This window comes from Oncorhynchus mykiss, chromosome 5 (genome assembly GCF_057628025.1).
Source record: "Oncorhynchus mykiss isolate SJ-2025 chromosome 5, ASM5762802v1, whole genome shotgun sequence".
NCBI lineage: Eukaryota > Metazoa > Chordata > Actinopteri > Salmoniformes > Salmonidae > Oncorhynchus > Oncorhynchus mykiss.
Genome location: NC_143026.1, coordinates 39,537,531 through 39,555,655, shown reverse-complemented (window position 1 = coordinate 39,555,655; position 18,125 = coordinate 39,537,531). Strand labels below are relative to the sequence as shown.

The following is an 18,125-nucleotide window of genomic DNA, read 5'->3' as shown; positions in this document are numbered from 1 at the left end:
CCAGCTTAATGTCAGTGATGTCAAGATTCCGCGAGAGTATGAAACTTGTCTGCCAAAGTTGGGACTTGGGAGCAGTATTGCCATGTTCGCGGTTTTCACACAATTTAGGTTGTTATTATGGAGACACACTTTTGCATAAAATATATTAATACGCTAGAACTGATGCATTCCAACAGGCTATTGGAAAACACAAGCACATTTTACCTCTTAATCTCTTCACTATTCATGTTGAATAAATTAGTCTGTTAATTTGAACTAAGCAAGCTGCTAAATCGTTCAGTTTACATCTTGCCTAAATCTTTTCTAGGCTACTGTAGACAATCTGAAATTAGATGTAGGCATATCAGGGGCTATAGGCTACATGCCTTTATCCAAGCAAACCATAGCAAAATTGAATTACAATCATAAACGCAGGACATTAGACTTAACATTTGGCACATAATAACAACACAATTGCCAGATAATAGATTTCGAGATCCTCTGTCCAACTTTCATCACTCAAACTCTTCTGTCTGATTTATTTAAGCAATAAGGCCAGAGGGGGTCTGGTACATGGCCAATATACCACGGGTAAGAACTGTTCTTTGCAAGAGGCAATGCGGGGTGCCTGGATACAGCCCTAAGCCGTGGTATATTGGCCAAATACCACAAACCCCTGATGTGCCTTATTGCTATTTTAAACTGGTTACCAACGTAATTAGAGCAGTACAAATAAATATTTTGTCATTCCCGTGTTATACGTTCTGATGTACCACGGCTGTAAGCCAATCAGCATTCAGGGATCGAACCACCTAGTTTAGGGGATTTCTTTATTTTCTTACAATTATAAACCTGGTTCTAGCCTTGAATTCAGCCAATCAGACCATATACCGCGGGTATGACAATCATTACTTTTTACTGTTCTAATTATGTTGGTAACCAGTTTATAATAGCACTACTAATAATAACAATAAGGGCAAATTATATTTTCTCATGCCACATATTCCAATTCCTTTATGTCATGTCATAGCTTGCAATAATTATTATTTTGAGTAAACACTCATTTAGCTTCTAACGTCGTTACTAGTTACTATGTTATTTCTTAGTTGGCTCGAAAGCATTATGGAAAATGGGTTTATTGTATAACTATGGCAACTCCTCTCTTGCTGTGAAACACAAAAGTGGGCTAGTTTTCTAGCCTTTTTTTTTTCGTAGTCATTGGGCTAGACATTCCAGCTTGACCTGGCAACCCTACTCAGGAGTGTTCAAAACCATTCAGTTTTATTTAGATAAAGTAATTGTTTTTAAAAAATTCTCACAAAAATGTAGACGTTAATTAAGCTTATTCCAAATCCATGTGGCCGCACTTGTCATCCCGGAACAGTCCTGTATCTCTTCGTCTTTTCAGATTAGCTACTAAAATGGAACGCCCGCAAACATTATAGCGGGCATTCATTGACATTGTAGCGAGATAACGTGAACTATCTAACTAACGTTACACTTTGCTAACTAGCTATATTGTGTCACATCCCGGGTAATACAACATGCTCACAAAGATGGGTGGGTACATTGTGTCACATCCCGGGTAATACAACATGCTCACAAAGATGGGTACATTGTGTCACATCCCGGGTAATACAACATGCTCACAAAGATGGGTGGGTACAATTTGTGGAACGTTCCAACAGGAATCTGTAACAAAAACTTCGTAAATAACATGGTTGCCAACAAACAACGCATACAAAGTTGTGTAGCGGCCAAATAAGATACAAATCAAATCACCTTTGGTTAGCAGATGTTAATGCCGAGTGTAGCGACATGCTTGAGCTTCTAGTTCCGACAGTGCAGTAATATCTAACAATTCCCCAGCAATTAACTAATACACACAAATCTAAAGGGATGGAATATGTACATATAAATATATGGCTGAGCATCATAGGCAAGGTGCAATAGATGGTATAAGGTACACTATATACATATGAATTGAGTAATGTAAGATATGTTAACATTGTTAGTGTCATTGTTTAAAGTGACATGACTAGTGATCCATTTATTAAAGTGGCCAGTGATATGAGTCCTTGATGATCGTTTTGGCCTTCCTGTGACGTGCTGTAGGTGTCTTGGAGGGCAGGTAGTTTGCCCCCGGTGATGCGTTGTGCAGACCGCACCACCCTTTGGAGTGCCTTGCTGTTGAGGGCGGTGCAGTTTCCGTACCAGGCGGTGATACAGCTCGACAGGATGCTCTCGATTGTGCATCTCTAAAAGTTTGTCAGGGTTTTAGGTGACAAGCCACTGTTGCACCGCCTTCACCACACCCTCTGTGTGGGTGGACCATTTCAGTTTGTCTGTGGTGTGTACGCAGAGGAACTTACAACTTTCCTCCTTCTCCAGTACTGTCCATTCGATGTGGATAGGTGGGTGCTCTCTCTGCGGTTTCCTGAAGTCCACGATCATCTCCTTTGTTTTGTTGACGTTGAGTGAGAGTTTGTTTTCCTGACACCACACTCCGAGTGCCCTCACCACCACCATCAAGCCCACTACTGTTGTGTCGTCTGCAAACTTGATGATTGAGTTGGAGGCGTGCTTGGCCACGCAGTCATGGGTGAACAAGGAGTACAGGAGAGGGCTGAGCAAGCACCCTTGTGAGGCCCCGGTGTTGAGGATCAGCGAAGTGGAGATGTTGTTTCCTACATTCACCACCTGTGGGCGGCACGTCAGAAAGTCCAGGACCCAATTGCACAGGGCGGCGTTGAGACCCAGGGCCTCCAGCTTAATGATGACCTTGGAGGGTACTATGGTGTTAAATTCTGAGCTGTAGTCAAAGATACTGGGTAGGGAGTGGGCTATTTCATAAAGTTTTTCACTCACCACGTTTATTCTGAAAAATGTCTGTCCTCACTCTGTTAGCCTATTGACAAACATTAAGAATAAGCTACGTGGTGAGTTGATGCCTATTCGGCAGATAGTTGCTAGGTGAATTGATCATTCTACTTTGTATGCGTTGTTTTTTGGCAACCTTGTACTTTACAAAGTGTTTGGACAGATTCCTGTTGGAACGTTCCACAAATTATACTCACCCCACAAAGATTTCTGTCATTGTCCCATTATTTTTGTATCAGGTCTTTGCAGGTAGTTTCCCTGTCTGAATGAGAGTTTGGAGGGATCCATGCTGTCCCTTTCACTGAAGAGCAAATGGAAAAAGAGACAGTACTTTGGTGAATGTCTGGACACGGAGACCACTCCTCATGAGCTCATTCAGCAGTGTTCACCACCTCACAAGCAGCGGGTGGTCTACAAGGGCAAAGAGAACGAGGAAAACCAGTTTGTGCTTGCCAGGCGACCAAGGACAAGGAGGGAGTTTTCAGGTGTATATAGCCATGTGTTGGGAGGAATACAACAAGCTTAGAAATACATAGCTAATTATCTGGAATTCTTAATAATTGTTCTGTTTCAGGGAAGTCACTATTTGGGCAAGTTATTACATGTCTGACATTGTTTTTAATGGCAGGCTTGTCCTGGGACAGTCTCCCAGATGAGTTGCTGTTGGGAATCCTGTCCTGCCTCCCTCTGCAGGACCTCCTCAGGATGTCCCGGGTCTGCAAGCGCTGGCATCGCTTGGCGTGAGTCTTTGACCATTCAACTGTCTTTTTAAACTACTTACATAGTACATTGCAGTATTTCTGCTTGAACATCTTAGATATCACACTGTTTTTCTAACACAGGCAAATAGATGAGCAAAATGAATCGGAGTCTGTCATTAAGTCTCTGTATGTTTTTGTGCCTGGCAGGTTTGATGAGTCTCTGTGGCATAGTGTGGATCTGGTAGGGAAAGCCCAGCTAGGTCAAGCTCTTGGGCAGATGCTTATGGTTTGAGTACTGGGACTGCGCTGCCCCCATACCTGCATTGGAGAACCATGTTTCACCCACACACAGTGAGTCCTCATACATATAATGGGTATACAGAGGTATCTGTTGTAGGTGAACACAGACAATCCTATTTGTCTTTTGAATTTTGTCTGTTATTTCCATCACATGGATCTCTCGCTGCACTGTCACAACCCCTGTTCTAGATGATATCATCTCCCGTTGGAGCTCTCTGACAACATCGTTCAGTGAATAAAGAAGACAAATGCTCTGTTTACAATGATGATCTGTATTAATGATGTATTGTTTAGACAGCATTCAGAATGACTCTAAACAGTTTTCCTCTACCAATCAGGTCCCTATCTCAGAATACTGTGCTGGTACGGCTCAATCTGTGTGGCTGCTCTGAATTCTCCCCCGACTCGCTTAGTCAGATTCTCAAATCCTGCTTACGGTAAACTTAGCCTCTCAATTTGTAATTGTTTTATTTGATTGTTTTTTGAATGTGTTCAAATGTCTTAAGTATTTCTGAATGATAGTATAATCTATTTAACTCTCTGTTTAAACCATGATCTGTAAATTGGTAAACTAATACAGAACTTTGTTGCTTTCCCTTTTTCCGTTCCTATACCAAGGCTTGAAGAGCTTATCTTGTCGTGGTGTGACTTCAGCACTGATCATGTGAAGGCTGTTGTCAGTAACATCCCCTCCAATATAACCCAGCTCAACCTCAGTGGCTACAGACAGAACCTTACTATGGAAGGTGGGGAAAACCTGTGGCATTGACCATTTTCCCTCTGCCCATGTTTGTATTGACTGTTTTTGATTATCCCTGATGAGTTTAAGTTACCAATTGCCTCTTTTCAGATGTGAAAGACTTGGTGGAGAGATGTCCTAACCTCGTAAATCTGGATTTAAGGTGCGTTCATACTGCATGTCCTGAGCTGGACTGAAATGTGGATCCACATGATTTCTTTGGCCATGACATTATTTGACATGGATACTGTACAAATACTGTTTCTTCATACCATAATCTCATGATGATATCTTGTCTGTGTGTTTGTGTTAGTGACAGTGTTCTGATGACGAGCTCCAGTTTCCCCATCCTTCAGCAGCTGCAGTCTCTTAGACTACCAGGTTCACCCTGCTGCCTTAGCGTAAGTCACAGACAAGCTCTCAAGTGATAATATGAATGCTTTAGTAGTCTTGTTGCTTTCCTCAGCTGCTAATTTCTCTCTTCTTTTGTTGCACTAACTAAGCCTGTTGTTTATTTCAGTGATTATGAGAAGTACCCAGAGCTGCAGACGTTGGAGGTATACGGACTGGTCCAGGACACCTACCTGCCAATCCTGAGTAAAGGTTTGCCCAGTCTCCAAATCAACACCCGGCCCTTCTCAGGCGTGGCCCGTCCCACCGAGGCCACCTGGAGGGACCGCACCATGTGGGGCATGACCTGTCGTTGGTGTTCAGACTAGAGGTCGACCGATTTATTATTTTTCAACGCCGATGCCGATTATTGGAGGACCAAAAAAGCCGATACCGATTAATCGGTCAAATTTAATTTTTTATTTTTAAATGTATTTGTAATAATGACAATTACAACAATACTGAATGAACACTTATTTTAACGTAATATAATACATCAATAAAATAAATGTAGCCTCAAGTAAATAATGAAACATGTTCAATTTGGTTTAAATAATGCAAAAACAAAGTGTTGGAGAAGAAAGTAAAAGTGCAATATGTGCTATGTAAGAAAGCTAACGTTTCAGTTCCTTGCTTAGAACATAAGAACATATGAAAGCTGGTGGTTCCTTTTAACATTAGTCTTCAATATTCCCAGGTAAGAAGTTTTAGGTTGTAGTTATTCTAGGAATTATAGGACTATTTCCCTCTCTACCATTTGTATTTCATTAACCTTTGACTATTGGATGTTCTTATAGGCACTTTAGTATTGCCAGTGTAACAGTATAGCTTCCGTCCCTCTCCTCGCTCCTCCCTGGGCTCGAACCAGCAACACAACGACAACAGCCACCATCGAAGCAGCGTTACCCAAGCAGAGCAAGGGGAACAACTACTAGCTAGCTAGCTAGCCATTTCACTTCGGTTACACCAGCCTCATCTCGGGAGTTGATAGGCTTAAAGTCATAAACAGCTCAATGCTTGACGCACAACGAAGAGCTGCTGGCAAAACGCACTAGTGCTGTTTGAATGAATGTTTACGCGCCTGCTTCTGCCTACCACCGCTCAGTCAGATACTTAGATACTTGTATGCTCAGTCAGATTATATGCAACGCAGGACACGCTAGATAATATCTAGTAATATCATCAACCATGTGTAGTTAACTAGTGATTATGATTGACTGTTTTTTTTAAAGATAAGTTTAATGCTAGCTAGCAACTTACCTTGGCTTACTGCATTCGCGTAACAGACAGTCTCCTTGTGGAGTGCAACGAGAGAGAGGCAGGTCGTTATTGCGTTGGACTAGTTAACTGTAAGGCTGCAAGATCGGCTCCCCCGAGCTGACAAGGTGAAAATCAGTCGTTCTGCCCCTGAACAAGGCAGTTAACCCACCGTTCCTAGGCCGTCATTGAAAATAAGAATGTGTTCTTAACTGACTTGCCTAGTTAAATAAAGGTATAAAAAAATCAGCAAATCGGAGCCCCAAAAAAACGATTTCCGATTGTTATTAAATCTTGAAATCGGCCCTAATTAATCGGCCATTCCGATTAATCGGTCAACCTCTAGTTCAGACCCTAGCCATAACACCTTCCTAACGTGGTCACTAACATGTCATAACTAATTTCTGTCTGATGTGGTCCTGATATAGGAGGAATATTAGCTATTTTTATTGTGTCCGTGTCAGACATTGTGTCTAGGAATATTCCATAGTGCCTTTTGCAATTTGTTGAACACTGACACCAATTGTTCTGATGAAGATGTCATGTTGTTCTTTTGTCAGCACTTATTTTTGTTTTATAATGATGGGCATTGGTTCTAAGTTATTATTGTCATAGGACATGTCCTTCGGATACACATTAGTGAACGTTTTTAAATGCTGGTAAATTGCATTTCTCCACAGTAACGCTACTTGAATACCATGCAACTGAATTCATAAGATTTTAAAGCGTTCCTGTTTTAGAAATATTTGAACCCTGATAATGTTGAAGACAGAGCTTGTAGCTTTCAGGGAAATTCTTTTTTATTTTTTACTTGAGATAATCATAAATTCTGATTTATAGGCTGCTGATAATGTCTCCATAATCTGGGCCAATTTATTGACTTCCGAACATTCCAAAGACTGTAAACTGTGCAAAACTTAACGTTATAGATTGATAATGTTTGTTCATTCTGTAATGTTTTACCAACGGGATAATGGAACATCAGTTCCAGTTACTGTCTATCAACTGTAAGCAGTGTTTGCCAGAAAAACGAGGAAGATTTTGGTCCGAGTTGGATTATTGCATCGGTGCACCACCATTGTAGCTGGTGAAATCTCTACCTCGTGATGCAATGGTTAGAATTCTCTTTTTAAAGTGTTTATAAAATACAAACCTGTATTTGAAGGCCCCATTTTAAATAATGATGACTTTTACTTGATCTGTTTATTTTAAAGGGAAAAAAAATCAATGAAGTTACAGTTTACATCGTCTACTTCCAAATCAAATGTTATTGGTCACATATTTAGCTGCTGTTACGGTGGGTGTAGTGAAAATGCTTATGTTCCTAGCACCAACAGTGCAGCAGTATCTAACAATACATACAAATCTAAAAGTAAAATAATAAAATAAGAAATGTATAAATATTAGATTGCCCAATGTCAGAGTGGCATTGACTAAAATACAGTAGAATAGAACACAGTATATACATATGAGATGAGTAAAGCAGTATGTGAACATTTAACCTGTTTGACAGAATAAAAGCTGAGGTGGTTATAATGTATACAAAAGTCTAAATCTTTTGGCATTTTTGTAGAAACACAAATGTAATCTTGTCTCTAAATTAGGTACTGAATTAGGTACATTACAGGCATATAATGTAGAAGAAAATGCTAGTCTCTGCCACAGGGGGGGCACTAGCTATGTATGGATCTGAGCCATGTTTGGTCTGGTTCCTGTTTGTGCTCACATTTGGTTGAGATGTTTAAGAAAATGTAGATGTTTCTTTTTAATTCATGCATTGACAAATAAGATGCACTGTCAATGTCTAAATAAATGTTTTATTTAAAGAGTTCTGTGATGTTTTGATTTCACACGATTTAATAATCAGACAAATGCCTCCTGTGTTGTATAGTGAACAAAAATATAAACGCAACCTTTTCAAAGATTTTACTGAGTTACAGATCATGTAAGGAAATCAGTCAATTGAAATAAATTCATTAGGCCCTAATCTATGGATTTTACATGCCTGGGTAGGGGCCCGGGAGGGCATAGGCCCACACACTTGGGTGCCAGGCCCAACCAATCAGAATTAGTTTTTCCCCCAAACAAGCTATAGAACTGACAGAAATACTCTTCAGCCTCCCTGCCCACCCTCTGACGATCCCGCAGGTGAAGAAGCTGGATGTGGAGGTCCTGGGCTGGTGTGGTTAAACATGGTCTGCGATTGTGAGGCCGGTTAGCTGTACTGCCAAATTGTCTAAAACTACATTGGAGGCAGCTTATGGTAGAGAAATGAACATTCAATTCTCTGGTGGACATTCCTGTAGTCAGCATGCCAATTGTACATTCCCTTAACTTCTGTGGCATTGTGTTGTGACAAAACTGCACATTTTAGAGTGCTCTTTTATTGTCCCCAGCACAAGGTGCAACTGTGTAATGTTTAATCAGCCTCTTGATAATCAGCCTCTTGATATTCCACATCTGTCAACTGCCTGGATTGTCTTGACAAAGGATAAAATGCTCACTAACTGGGATGTAATTTGTGCACAACATTTGAGAGAAATAAGCTTTTTGTACATATAGAACATTTCTGAATCTTTTATTTAAGCTCATGAAACATGGGAGCAGCACTTCACTTGTCACGTAAATGTTTTTGTTCAGTGTAGTTTCATGACCTGGCACCATAAGGTGCATAGACAGTCATTTCAGATGTAAAGCCACAGAAAGTAGCCCACATACAGTTCACAACACAATAAGGATTTAGACATCGCTCCCTTCTGCATATTAATCTTACACAATGTATGATTCATAACTAAAACCATCCCTCTTAACTCCCGAAAATTTTCCAAATGACCCCTTGATGAACACTGGAAGCAAATATGAGTATTTTGCAGTTTCAGGCCAAGGCACTGTTTTGTCAAAGTTGAGGTGAAGACCCTCGAGGCCCTGACCTGTTGAGCAATACAATGCTTTCGGGTTTTGATCTTAGTGCATTTGATTTTTAATGTTCTACCCCAACACAATCAGTGTTTGAAGCCAAGCAGCCCAAAAGACCTAGAAAAATATATAAAATCAGCCAAATGGAATAGATTTTTTTTTTAAAATCAGAATTTGTCCACCAACACAGCAACATTTTTTCCAATAGTAATTGGCAGTCTGAAAAACACCCAAAATATAAATGTATATATAAAATAAACTAATGATGGCAGCACATCCAGTTATTATAACACAACATTCCGTAAGAAATGGTGTGTCACGTGGGCTCACTGTCTCAGTTTTGAATTATATAGCAATGGGTGGAGAGGATTGATTTGGGTAGTGTTTGGCAACGATAAATGCCGAAGGCAAAGTCAGAAAATCACAGCTGCCTATATGGTCTCTTATGCAAACTCAAAACTTGTGAAACTAACAATCCATAATGGAGCAAGACGAATAACGCCAGGCTGCTGTAAGTAATTGTATTGTGAAAAAAGTTGCAAATACTGCATAATTACACTCATTTCCGATGGCCCGATAAGCTTGTAAAGATATTGGATAAAACAAATTGAGACAAAAAGCGAAATAAACCCCAAATGTAACTAATACAGCCAACACCAATGCAAAAGTAAAGAACACATTTATGAATATAACCTAAATATCATTCTGCCAAACTCCCAAAAGCTACAAGGGGAGGATGTGATAGTCTCATCAAGTTCACAGGTCCTAATAATGCATGAGACTAGCTTGTCCTCCCTGCTTCCTTCATAGATCACTGCTGTTGAGAGTCCACTGTGAGCTCAGTAAGGATGATTTGGCCGGTCAGTTTTCAAGGAGAACAGTCCGGAGCTGGTCCTCCTCGTTCATGGTGATTGTTGCTATGGCACCGTCGTTGAACTCAAAAGAAGTCCCGCCGTCCACCACCATGCACGCGTCCCAGCACCGCGAGCGCACACACACCCTGAAGAGCAAAACCCAAAACATAAAAAAAATAAAAATAAAAAAAATAAAATGGGAGATTGTACCCCACTGCAAGACAAGAAGAATGGGGATTCCACATATCCTTGCCCGTGAAGCCCTTTTTGTGCAAAGTAAGATGACGGCACGTGTTTTCTTGCAGGTAACCATGGTTGACAGAGGAAGAACAATGATAACATGCACCACCCTCCTTTTGAAGCTTTCAGTCTGTTATTCAAGCTCAATCAGCATGACAGAGTGATCTCCAGCCTTGTCCTCGTCAACACTCACACCTTTGTTAACGAGAGAATCACTGATATGATGTCAGCTGGTCCTTTTGTGCCAGGGCTGAAATGCAGTGTAAATGTTTTTGGGGGAATTCAGTTCAAAGAGGGACTAGTCTGATCACTCTTCATAACATTCTGGAGTATATGTAAATTGCCATCATACAAACTGAGGCAGCAGACTTTGTGAAAATTAATTTGTGTAATTCTCAAAACTTTTGGCCACGACTGTATATTTGGCCTTGTGTTTTAGGTTATTGTCCTGCTAAAAAGGCAAATTTGTCTCCCAGTCTGTATTTTGGACAAAGTTGCCACATTATTTTGAAGTTTTACTTAAGTGCCTTATTGCAAACAGGATGCATGTTTTGGAATATTTGTATTCTGTAGAGGCTTCCTTCTTTTCACTCTGTCATTTAGGTTAGTATTGTGGAGTAATAACGTTGTTATCCATCCTCAGTTTTGTCCTACCACAGCCATTAAACTCTAAATGTTTTAAAGTCACCATTGGTCGCATGTTGAAATCACCGAGCGGTTTCCTTCCTCTCCGACAACTGAGTTAGGAAAAACGTGTGTCTTTGTTGTGACTGGGTATATTGATACTGCATCTAAAGTGTAATTAATAACTTAAAGATAAATGGCATGTGTGGGGTACAGAGATGAGGTGGTCATTCTAAACACTATTACTGCACACAGAGTCCATGCAACTTATTATGTGACTTGTTAAGAAACTTATTTAGGCTTGCCATAACAAAAAAGGTGTTGAATACTTACCGACTCAAAAACAGTTAAACTTTTCATTTTTAATTCATTATTAAAAAGTAAAAACAGTGTAGGCCAGTGACGCAAAATCTCTATTTTAAATTCAGGCTGTAACAACAAAATGTGGAAAAGGGGTGTGAATACTAAGGCACTATAGATAGAACGGACCTGTTGGCAAAGCCTCTTTGGCGACTGCTGGAGAATACTCTGTTGACGATTGGCTCTCTGATGCTGAAGATCATTCTGCCTTCCTCCGGACCAAACACCAGAGACTTGTTGTATTCATCAGTCACTGACAAAAGAAAGACATTGTGCAATTCATGTATACACATTTTCCTTGAGCATTCATCCATACACACATTCAGCTGTACATCTTTTGGAACTCACCCTTTTCAATCAATTCCTGACTCAGTGGAATATCAAGACCCATTTGTGCCTTTCCTGGGAAGACAGAGGACTCAATCACTGTCATGACATTATCAGTGTAGTAAACAGGTTCTCCCCAAATCATTGATTGTCTCAAATTTCCAGCTGTAATTCCATTTACACACAAATTTACAAAAACACAAATCCACATGATTATTGGGGTTCATAAAGAAAGGTTGGTGTCCACACACCTATTCTTAAGACCTCTCCCACAGCCTGTTCAACCAGTTTGTTAATATTGTAAGACCTGTGAAAACACACCAGAACGAGTCTCATGAAACAAACATTCTACTAAAAGCTGTGCTGTCAGTTAAATCATCATTTTTCCTGAATGAGATTTTTTTTGAACTACCATACACAAGAAGTAGCATTCAGAGTGGACTTCCAGGACCACTAATTGGCAAACACCAACATAGGTAAAAAGAAAAAGTGTTGGAGCTTAGTGTACCAGGCTTTAGATCCAGTCCCAGTGCAGATGCTAAGGCCAGAGCTCTTCTGCTTCTCCCACGGTCCATCGTCCACAGAGATCTCATAGTAGGAAGCCCTATGGAGCGAGAGGGTGAGATGAGGTTTGAAGGATTTATACTTCACCCTGTGAGTGACGGATAGAGATCCACCAATGAGTGCATGGAGAAATGGGTGGGGGTGGTAGTATTTTTATTTTATATTTAACTAGGCAAGTCAGTTAAGAACAAATTCTTATTTACAATGGCTGCCTTCCAAGTAGTGCAGAGGAGGGTTAATGAAGGGGGAAACATGCAGAGATAAGCAGCAAAGCAGCAAAAACAGGCATTCATGTTTTGGGGGGGGGGGGGGGGGGGGGGGGGGTCAAGATGCCATGGTTTGGTTTGATGACAAGGGTACCTGGAGGAGAGAGATTCCCCAATGAAGATCTCATTCAGTCCTCTGACAGGGAGTAGGTAGGGCCTGGATAAGCTGCAAGCCTTGCCTGTATCAAAAAAACAGCTGAATGAAGAGGAACGAACTGGTAGAAAATAGCTTTTTGGCAAATCAGATGAAAATAAGTGTGTGAATTAATACCAGAACAAAAACGACAGACCAGAAGACATGTTAATCATTCAAGACAGTGCCCCCTCCATTCAATAAGTCTTTGATTATTCCCCAAGGGCCCAGACAGACAGACAAAGAGACTGAGCCAGGTACACATAGGAGGCCGAGGGGCCGTACTGCTCTGGGCCTCCATGAGGGTGATGCGGTGGGCCTGGTTGTGTTGCTCCAGACTGAGCTGCTGTTCATGTAGGTTCACTGGGGTGGGATTGATCCCTGTGCCCTCCAGGTGTAGACGGATCCTCTGCCGCCACTGCCACCTGCAGGACGTATAAGGAGAGGGGTTGAGAGGGAATGGGAAGGAAATTAATAAGTGGAGTTAATAAGTAGTAGTGTGTTGTAGGCAGGGAGAGGGACATATGGAGAAAGAAAAGGGGGGGTCTTAAAGTTCAGCAACAGTAACACCAGAGGGCAGTGTAGTAAGACCAGGAATGCTGAAAAGAACTGGGGAAGTGTGGCAAAAAGATCAGAGTATTCTTCACGAGTAAACATAGCTTTCCTAACAGCAGCGTTCTAGCCAGTGAGGTGAAAGGGAAACACCCACCTGAACTGACCACGGCGGAGTTTTTGTAGTGCCTCAGGGAAGGCATGTGTGTAACGCACAGGCAGGCACAGGTGTCCCTCTGACCTTCATGTAAAGCAAAAATGACTGCTTTAATAGGAGCACTTTTCCCCCTCAAACTAGATAAAGCAACCCCCCCCCTCCTCTCATTCCATTTAACAAAATGTTGAAATTCACCACAGGGAATTCCCCAAACCACCACTTTATTTTCAATAACTCCTTTTGTTGTGAGTTGTTACCTTTCCGGGTCAGTGTTAACCCCAAGAACGGGTTGGTCTTTATTGAAAACCTTACTGGCGACAAGTAGCATAGTTCCATCCCCTAACAAAAGGAACAGGAGGGGGTCAGATTATGATAGCAAGGTTTCTGGGTGAAATAGGCCTATTCATGGGTTGAGCTGACCCTTTGTATTCTCTGAGCACGGACTTACAAAACAATCCCAATTCAATTGTACCACTGTGGGAAAGTGACCATGCGAAATTATCAGCTACTTTTCTCAAACTCTTAAAAAGGGAGAAAACGTACCCCCTGCAGAGATAATAGCATCTGCCCATCGCACTGTTTCTTCATCATATTGCCCTCTCTTCACCACACGCACCTCCATCCCCTCTTTCCTAGAGGGAACAGAAAATACACAAAGGTTATGGTTGCGGTCACTTTACAACTTCATGACTGCTTGTATACAGTAAATCACAACAATATCCTTGAATAGAATCTCATCATCTTACTGTAGACTCTCCACAATGTGTTCCACATTGCGGGTATGGATGTTGTGTCTCTCCAGCAGCCCAAGGTAACTGGAGCCCTTCAATGCAAGCTGTAACAAACACAAAAACTCAGATTATCACCATTTTAAACCACAGCAAAGACATTTCAATCAGGCTCTGGTGAGGATTATTATGCAACTCACAACATTGAGAACGGAATCGGACATCCTGCAATATAAATATCTGTCCATCACCAGCAAAGATCTATGGGATCATCAAGTCTCTGTCTGAACTGAAAGGAAAACTAGCATGTGCCGATGCCTAGTCGTTCAGGGGGTGTTTTACTGTCAAGGATGAACACATTTTAAAAATAAGTGAGTCTGAGAGCAAGTACTAGTGGTGGAAAAATTACCCAATTGTCAAAATTGAGGAAAAGTAAAGATACCTTAACAGAAAATTACTCCAGTAAACATCACCCAGAAAAATAATACTTGAGTAAGAGTCTAAAAGTAATTTGTTTTAAATATACTTAAGTATCAATAGTAAATTTATTGCGAAAATATACTTAAGTGTCAAAAGTATAAATAATACAACATTCCTTATATTAAGTAAACAATGTATGGCTAGCCAGGGGCATATGTGTTTAGTGAATCTGCCACTTCAGAAGCAGTAGGGATGTTCTGTTGATAAGTGTGTGAATCGGACCATTATCCAGTCCTACTAAGCATTCAAAATGTAAAGGGTGTCAGGGAAAATGTATGGGGTAAAACGTAGATCATTTCCTTTAGGAATGTAGCTAAGTAAAAGTTGTCAAAAATATAAATAGTAAAGTACAAATACCCACCATAACAACTCAAGTAGTACTTTCACGAATTTTTACACCACTGGCAAGTACCATACTTTTTCCCCCATTCCCTTACCAGCTGTTTTAAGTCCTCTTCTGAGAGCTCTGAAAAGCGATATCTTTGCTGCTCGAATTCATATCTTGTCATCTTTGTCACCACAGCAACTTTCGCAGGGTTGAAACCACTTTCAGCCTGTGATGCAATATTTCGTATCCCCATCTGGATGTGAAGGAGGCAACCTGAGCTCCTATTTAAAATAGTGACAGCTCGATTCCCAAGGCACAAAAAGTTTATAAAGGCTCGGTAAGTCATTATTGTAAATGGTATTTAAAAAATATTTTAAAAGACAATCAAACGTTATTCGTTGTTGGTCCCCTTTAATGTGGTCGTTGGTCAATTCGTTGGGAACCCAATGTCGGTAATGTAAGCTTGAGCTTCCTCCCAGCTGTTTGACTTGGGTCCATTCATTCATACACACTAAACTCGTTGAATCCAGATGCTGCGAGACCACTCTCACCTAGCGTAGTTCTGAATTGACAAAGCACGCCCTACCAAGCTTAGCAAGTCAGCTACTGTAGAAGCTTAAAAACAAATCATCTTATCTATAGCCAGCGCTCCGTTTAACTTTCATAAGCAAGGCAGCTAGCGACTTTTGTTTTGGCTAACTACAGTAACCTTTGCCAGATAACTAACTATGTAATGGGGGCAAAGAAGGTCACGCGCACTCTGATCCGGCTAGATAGAGCGGTCTAGCTGACGATAGCTAGCCTCCAATCGGTCAAATCTCAAAGTAAACCAGTCCCTAGCAAGCACACCACACAGGTCAGTTCAAAACACAACGTTACACATTCTAGCTAAACTGCCTCAAACTAAGTTCCTTGCTAACGACCCTCTCTACGTGTACCTTTCACTTTTTTTTGTATCCTGCAAACATCAGTTTGATCATACTTATTTACTCTAAGCAGCTCCAAGAAACTAAACACATGCATGTAGCTATTTGAGACTCAGATGACTTCTAGAACAACAGTACCCAGTTCCTACGACACCATCTTTGATGCACGTAACGCACGCACGTTTGCTGAACGCGCTCGCAGGCTTATTTTATTACGTACATCAACGTGCTTTTCATGGGTGGAGCCGGAGCATTGTTCTCTAATTTGAGTGGTATTTCTTATTATACCTCATTGCCAGTGCTATCTGTCCTATTTTGTTCAACATTATGATTAACGATGTGTTTTCGAATGTAGGTAGGGGTATTGGAGCTTCGCTATATGCTGATGGTGGCGCTATTAAGAGGGTGGAATGAAACTCGTGATCAAATCTATTCAACAAGCTATAGTGGATGTTGAAATATGGTCGATTGACTAGGGAGGTTAAATTGTCAGTGGCGAAGTCTTGTATGTTCTTCTCGAAGAACGAAGTCGCCGATAATATACAGTTGTTTCTGTATGGGGAGGGTTTCTAAGCACCAACATTTGGGTCTATGGTTCAATGAGCAATATACAATTGCAAGAAAAACTGTCTGAACCCTTTGGAAATACCTGGATTTCTACATAAATTGGTAATCAAATCTGATCTTCATGTAAATCACAACAATAGACAAACAGTGTGCTTAAACTAATAAACACACATTTTTGAATTGTTTTCTTGTCTATAATGAATGCATCATGTAAAAATTCATAGTGTAGGTTGGAAAAAGTATGTGAAATCCTAGGCTAATGACTTCTCCAAAACCTAATTGGAGTCAGGAGTCAACTAACCGGGAGTCCAATCAATGAGATGAGATTGGAGATGTTGGTTAGAGCTGCTTTGCACTATAAAAACACTCACAAAATTTGAGTTTGCTATTCACAAAACGCATTGCCTGATGTGAACCATGCCTCGAACAAAAGAGTTCTCAGAAGACCTAAGATTAAGAACTGTTGACTTGCAATAAAGCTGGAAAGGGTTACAAAAGTATCTCCAAAAGCCTTGATGTTCATCAGTCCACAGTAAGACAAATTGTCTATAAATGGAGAAATGCTCAATGAGTTTAAGAAGAACCCTGTAGTGTCATCTAAAGGCTTACAGAAATCTCTGGAACATGCTAACATCTGTTGACAAGTCTATGATACCTAAAACACTAAACAAGAATGGTGTTCATGGGAAGACACCACAGAAGATGCCACTGCTGTCCAAAAAAAACATTGCTGCACATCTGAAGTTTTCAAAAGTGCACCTGGATGTTGTACAGTGCTACTGGCAAAATATTATGTGGACAGATTAAACTACAGTTGAGTTGTTTGGAAGGAACACACAACACTATGCGTGGAGAAAAAAGTCACAGCACACCAACATCAAAACCTCATCCCAACTGGAAACTATGGTGGAGGGAGCATCATGATTTGGGGCTGCCTCGGGGCTTGGACAGCTTGCTATCATCAATGAAAAAATGAATTCCCAAGTTTAATCAAGACATTTTTCGGGAGAATGTCAGGCTATCTGTCCGCCAATTGAAGCTCAGCAGAAATTGGGTGATGCAACAGGACAATGAACCAAAACAAAGAAGTAAATGAACAACCGAATGGCTTCAACAGAAGAAAATACACCTTCTGTAGTGGCCCAGTCAGATTCCTGAATTCAACCTGATTGAGATGCTGTGGCATGACCTCGAGAGCAGTTCACACCAGACATCCCAAGAATATTTCTGAACTGAAACAGTTTTGCAAAGAGTAATGGTCCAAAATTACTCCTGACCGTTGTGCAAGTCAGGTTCGCAACTACAGAAAACATTTGGTTAAGGTTATTTCTGCCAAAAGAGGGGCAACCAGTTATTAAATCCAAGGGTTCACATACTTTTCCCACCCTGCACTATGAATGTTTACACGATGTGTTCAATAAAGACATGAAAACATATTGTTTGTGTGTTATTGGTTTACGCAGACTGTCAATCGTTGTGACCTAGATGAAAGTCAGATCAAATTTTATGAACAATTTTATGCAGAAATCCAGAGGGTTTCATTTCCAAAGGGTCCTTTCGCTGCCATTGTACATCGAAAGGTCATATCATAAATGTTGAAAGTGAAAGTGTAAAACAGTGGTGAATCTGTCCCTTGACACAATCCTGTCTCGGCGCTCTACGGACAATTCCTTCAACCTCATGGGCTGTTTTTTTTCTCTGACAGGCACTGTCAGCTGTGGGACCTTATATAGACAGGTGTGTGCCTTTCCAAATCCTGTCCAATCAATTGAATTTACCACAGGTGGACTCCAATCAAGTTGTAGAAACATCTCAAGGATGATCAATAGAAACAGGATGCACCAAGGACCCAGATAT

At 40.8% G+C, this 18,125-nt stretch overlaps 1 protein-coding gene and 1 pseudogene across 5 annotated transcripts; one reads left to right on the top strand and one right to left on the bottom strand.

Moving 5' to 3' along the window:
* Window positions 1-552: 552 nt before the first annotated feature.
* Window positions 553-11,019, top strand: LOC110522934 (S-phase kinase-associated protein 2-like; annotated as a pseudogene). The gene is made up of 10 exons (XR_016496447.1): window positions 553-570; window positions 3,113-3,344; window positions 3,488-3,599; window positions 3,768-3,910; window positions 3,996-4,086; window positions 4,166-4,297; window positions 4,479-4,606; window positions 4,711-4,762; window positions 4,913-5,000; window positions 5,120-11,019. The product of XR_016496447.1 is annotated as an S-phase kinase-associated protein 2-like (transcript).
* nadk2 (NAD kinase 2, mitochondrial) lies at window positions 8,809-17,653 on the bottom strand. 4 transcript variants are annotated; one of them, XM_036977471.2, is made up of 12 exons: window positions 14,885-17,653; window positions 13,986-14,074; window positions 13,783-13,871; window positions 13,497-13,578; window positions 13,240-13,323; window positions 12,792-12,955; window positions 12,492-12,576; window positions 12,076-12,219; window positions 11,819-11,874; window positions 11,589-11,642; window positions 11,370-11,493; window positions 8,809-10,162 (listed from the first exon to the last, which is right to left on the bottom strand). In XM_036977471.2, the coding sequence occupies exons 1-12, from the start codon at window positions 15,119-15,121 to the stop codon at window positions 10,024-10,026; spliced, it is 1,347 nt and encodes a 448-aa protein (XP_036833366.2). In that variant the 5' UTR covers window positions 15,122-17,653; the 3' UTR covers window positions 8,809-10,023. The 4 variants fall into 4 exon arrangements, with proteins under 4 accessions (XP_036833366.2, XP_036833368.2, XP_036833367.2 ...); XM_036977473.2 differs by having other exon boundaries at window positions 12,076-12,171; XM_036977472.2 differs by having other exon boundaries at window positions 12,816-12,955.
* Between the last annotated feature and the right edge of the window lie 472 nt (window positions 17,654-18,125).

What these genes read in the sequence shown, in the direction of transcription:
- nadk2 (XM_036977471.2), bottom strand. Translation starts at nt 15,121, where the DNA reads ATGACTTACCGAGCCTTTATAAACTTTTTGTGCCTTGGGAATCGAGCT. An exon ending in CTCCGCCGTGGTCAGTTCAG is followed by an intron (nt 12,956 to 13,239) that starts GTGGGTGTTTCC and finishes TACGTCCTGCAG; the next exon opens with GTGGCAGTGGCGGCAGAGGA. An exon ending in TCAGGAATTGATTGAAAAGG is followed by an intron (nt 11,494 to 11,588) that starts GTGAGTTCCAAA and finishes TTCTTTTGTCAG; the next exon opens with TGACTGATGAATACAACAAG.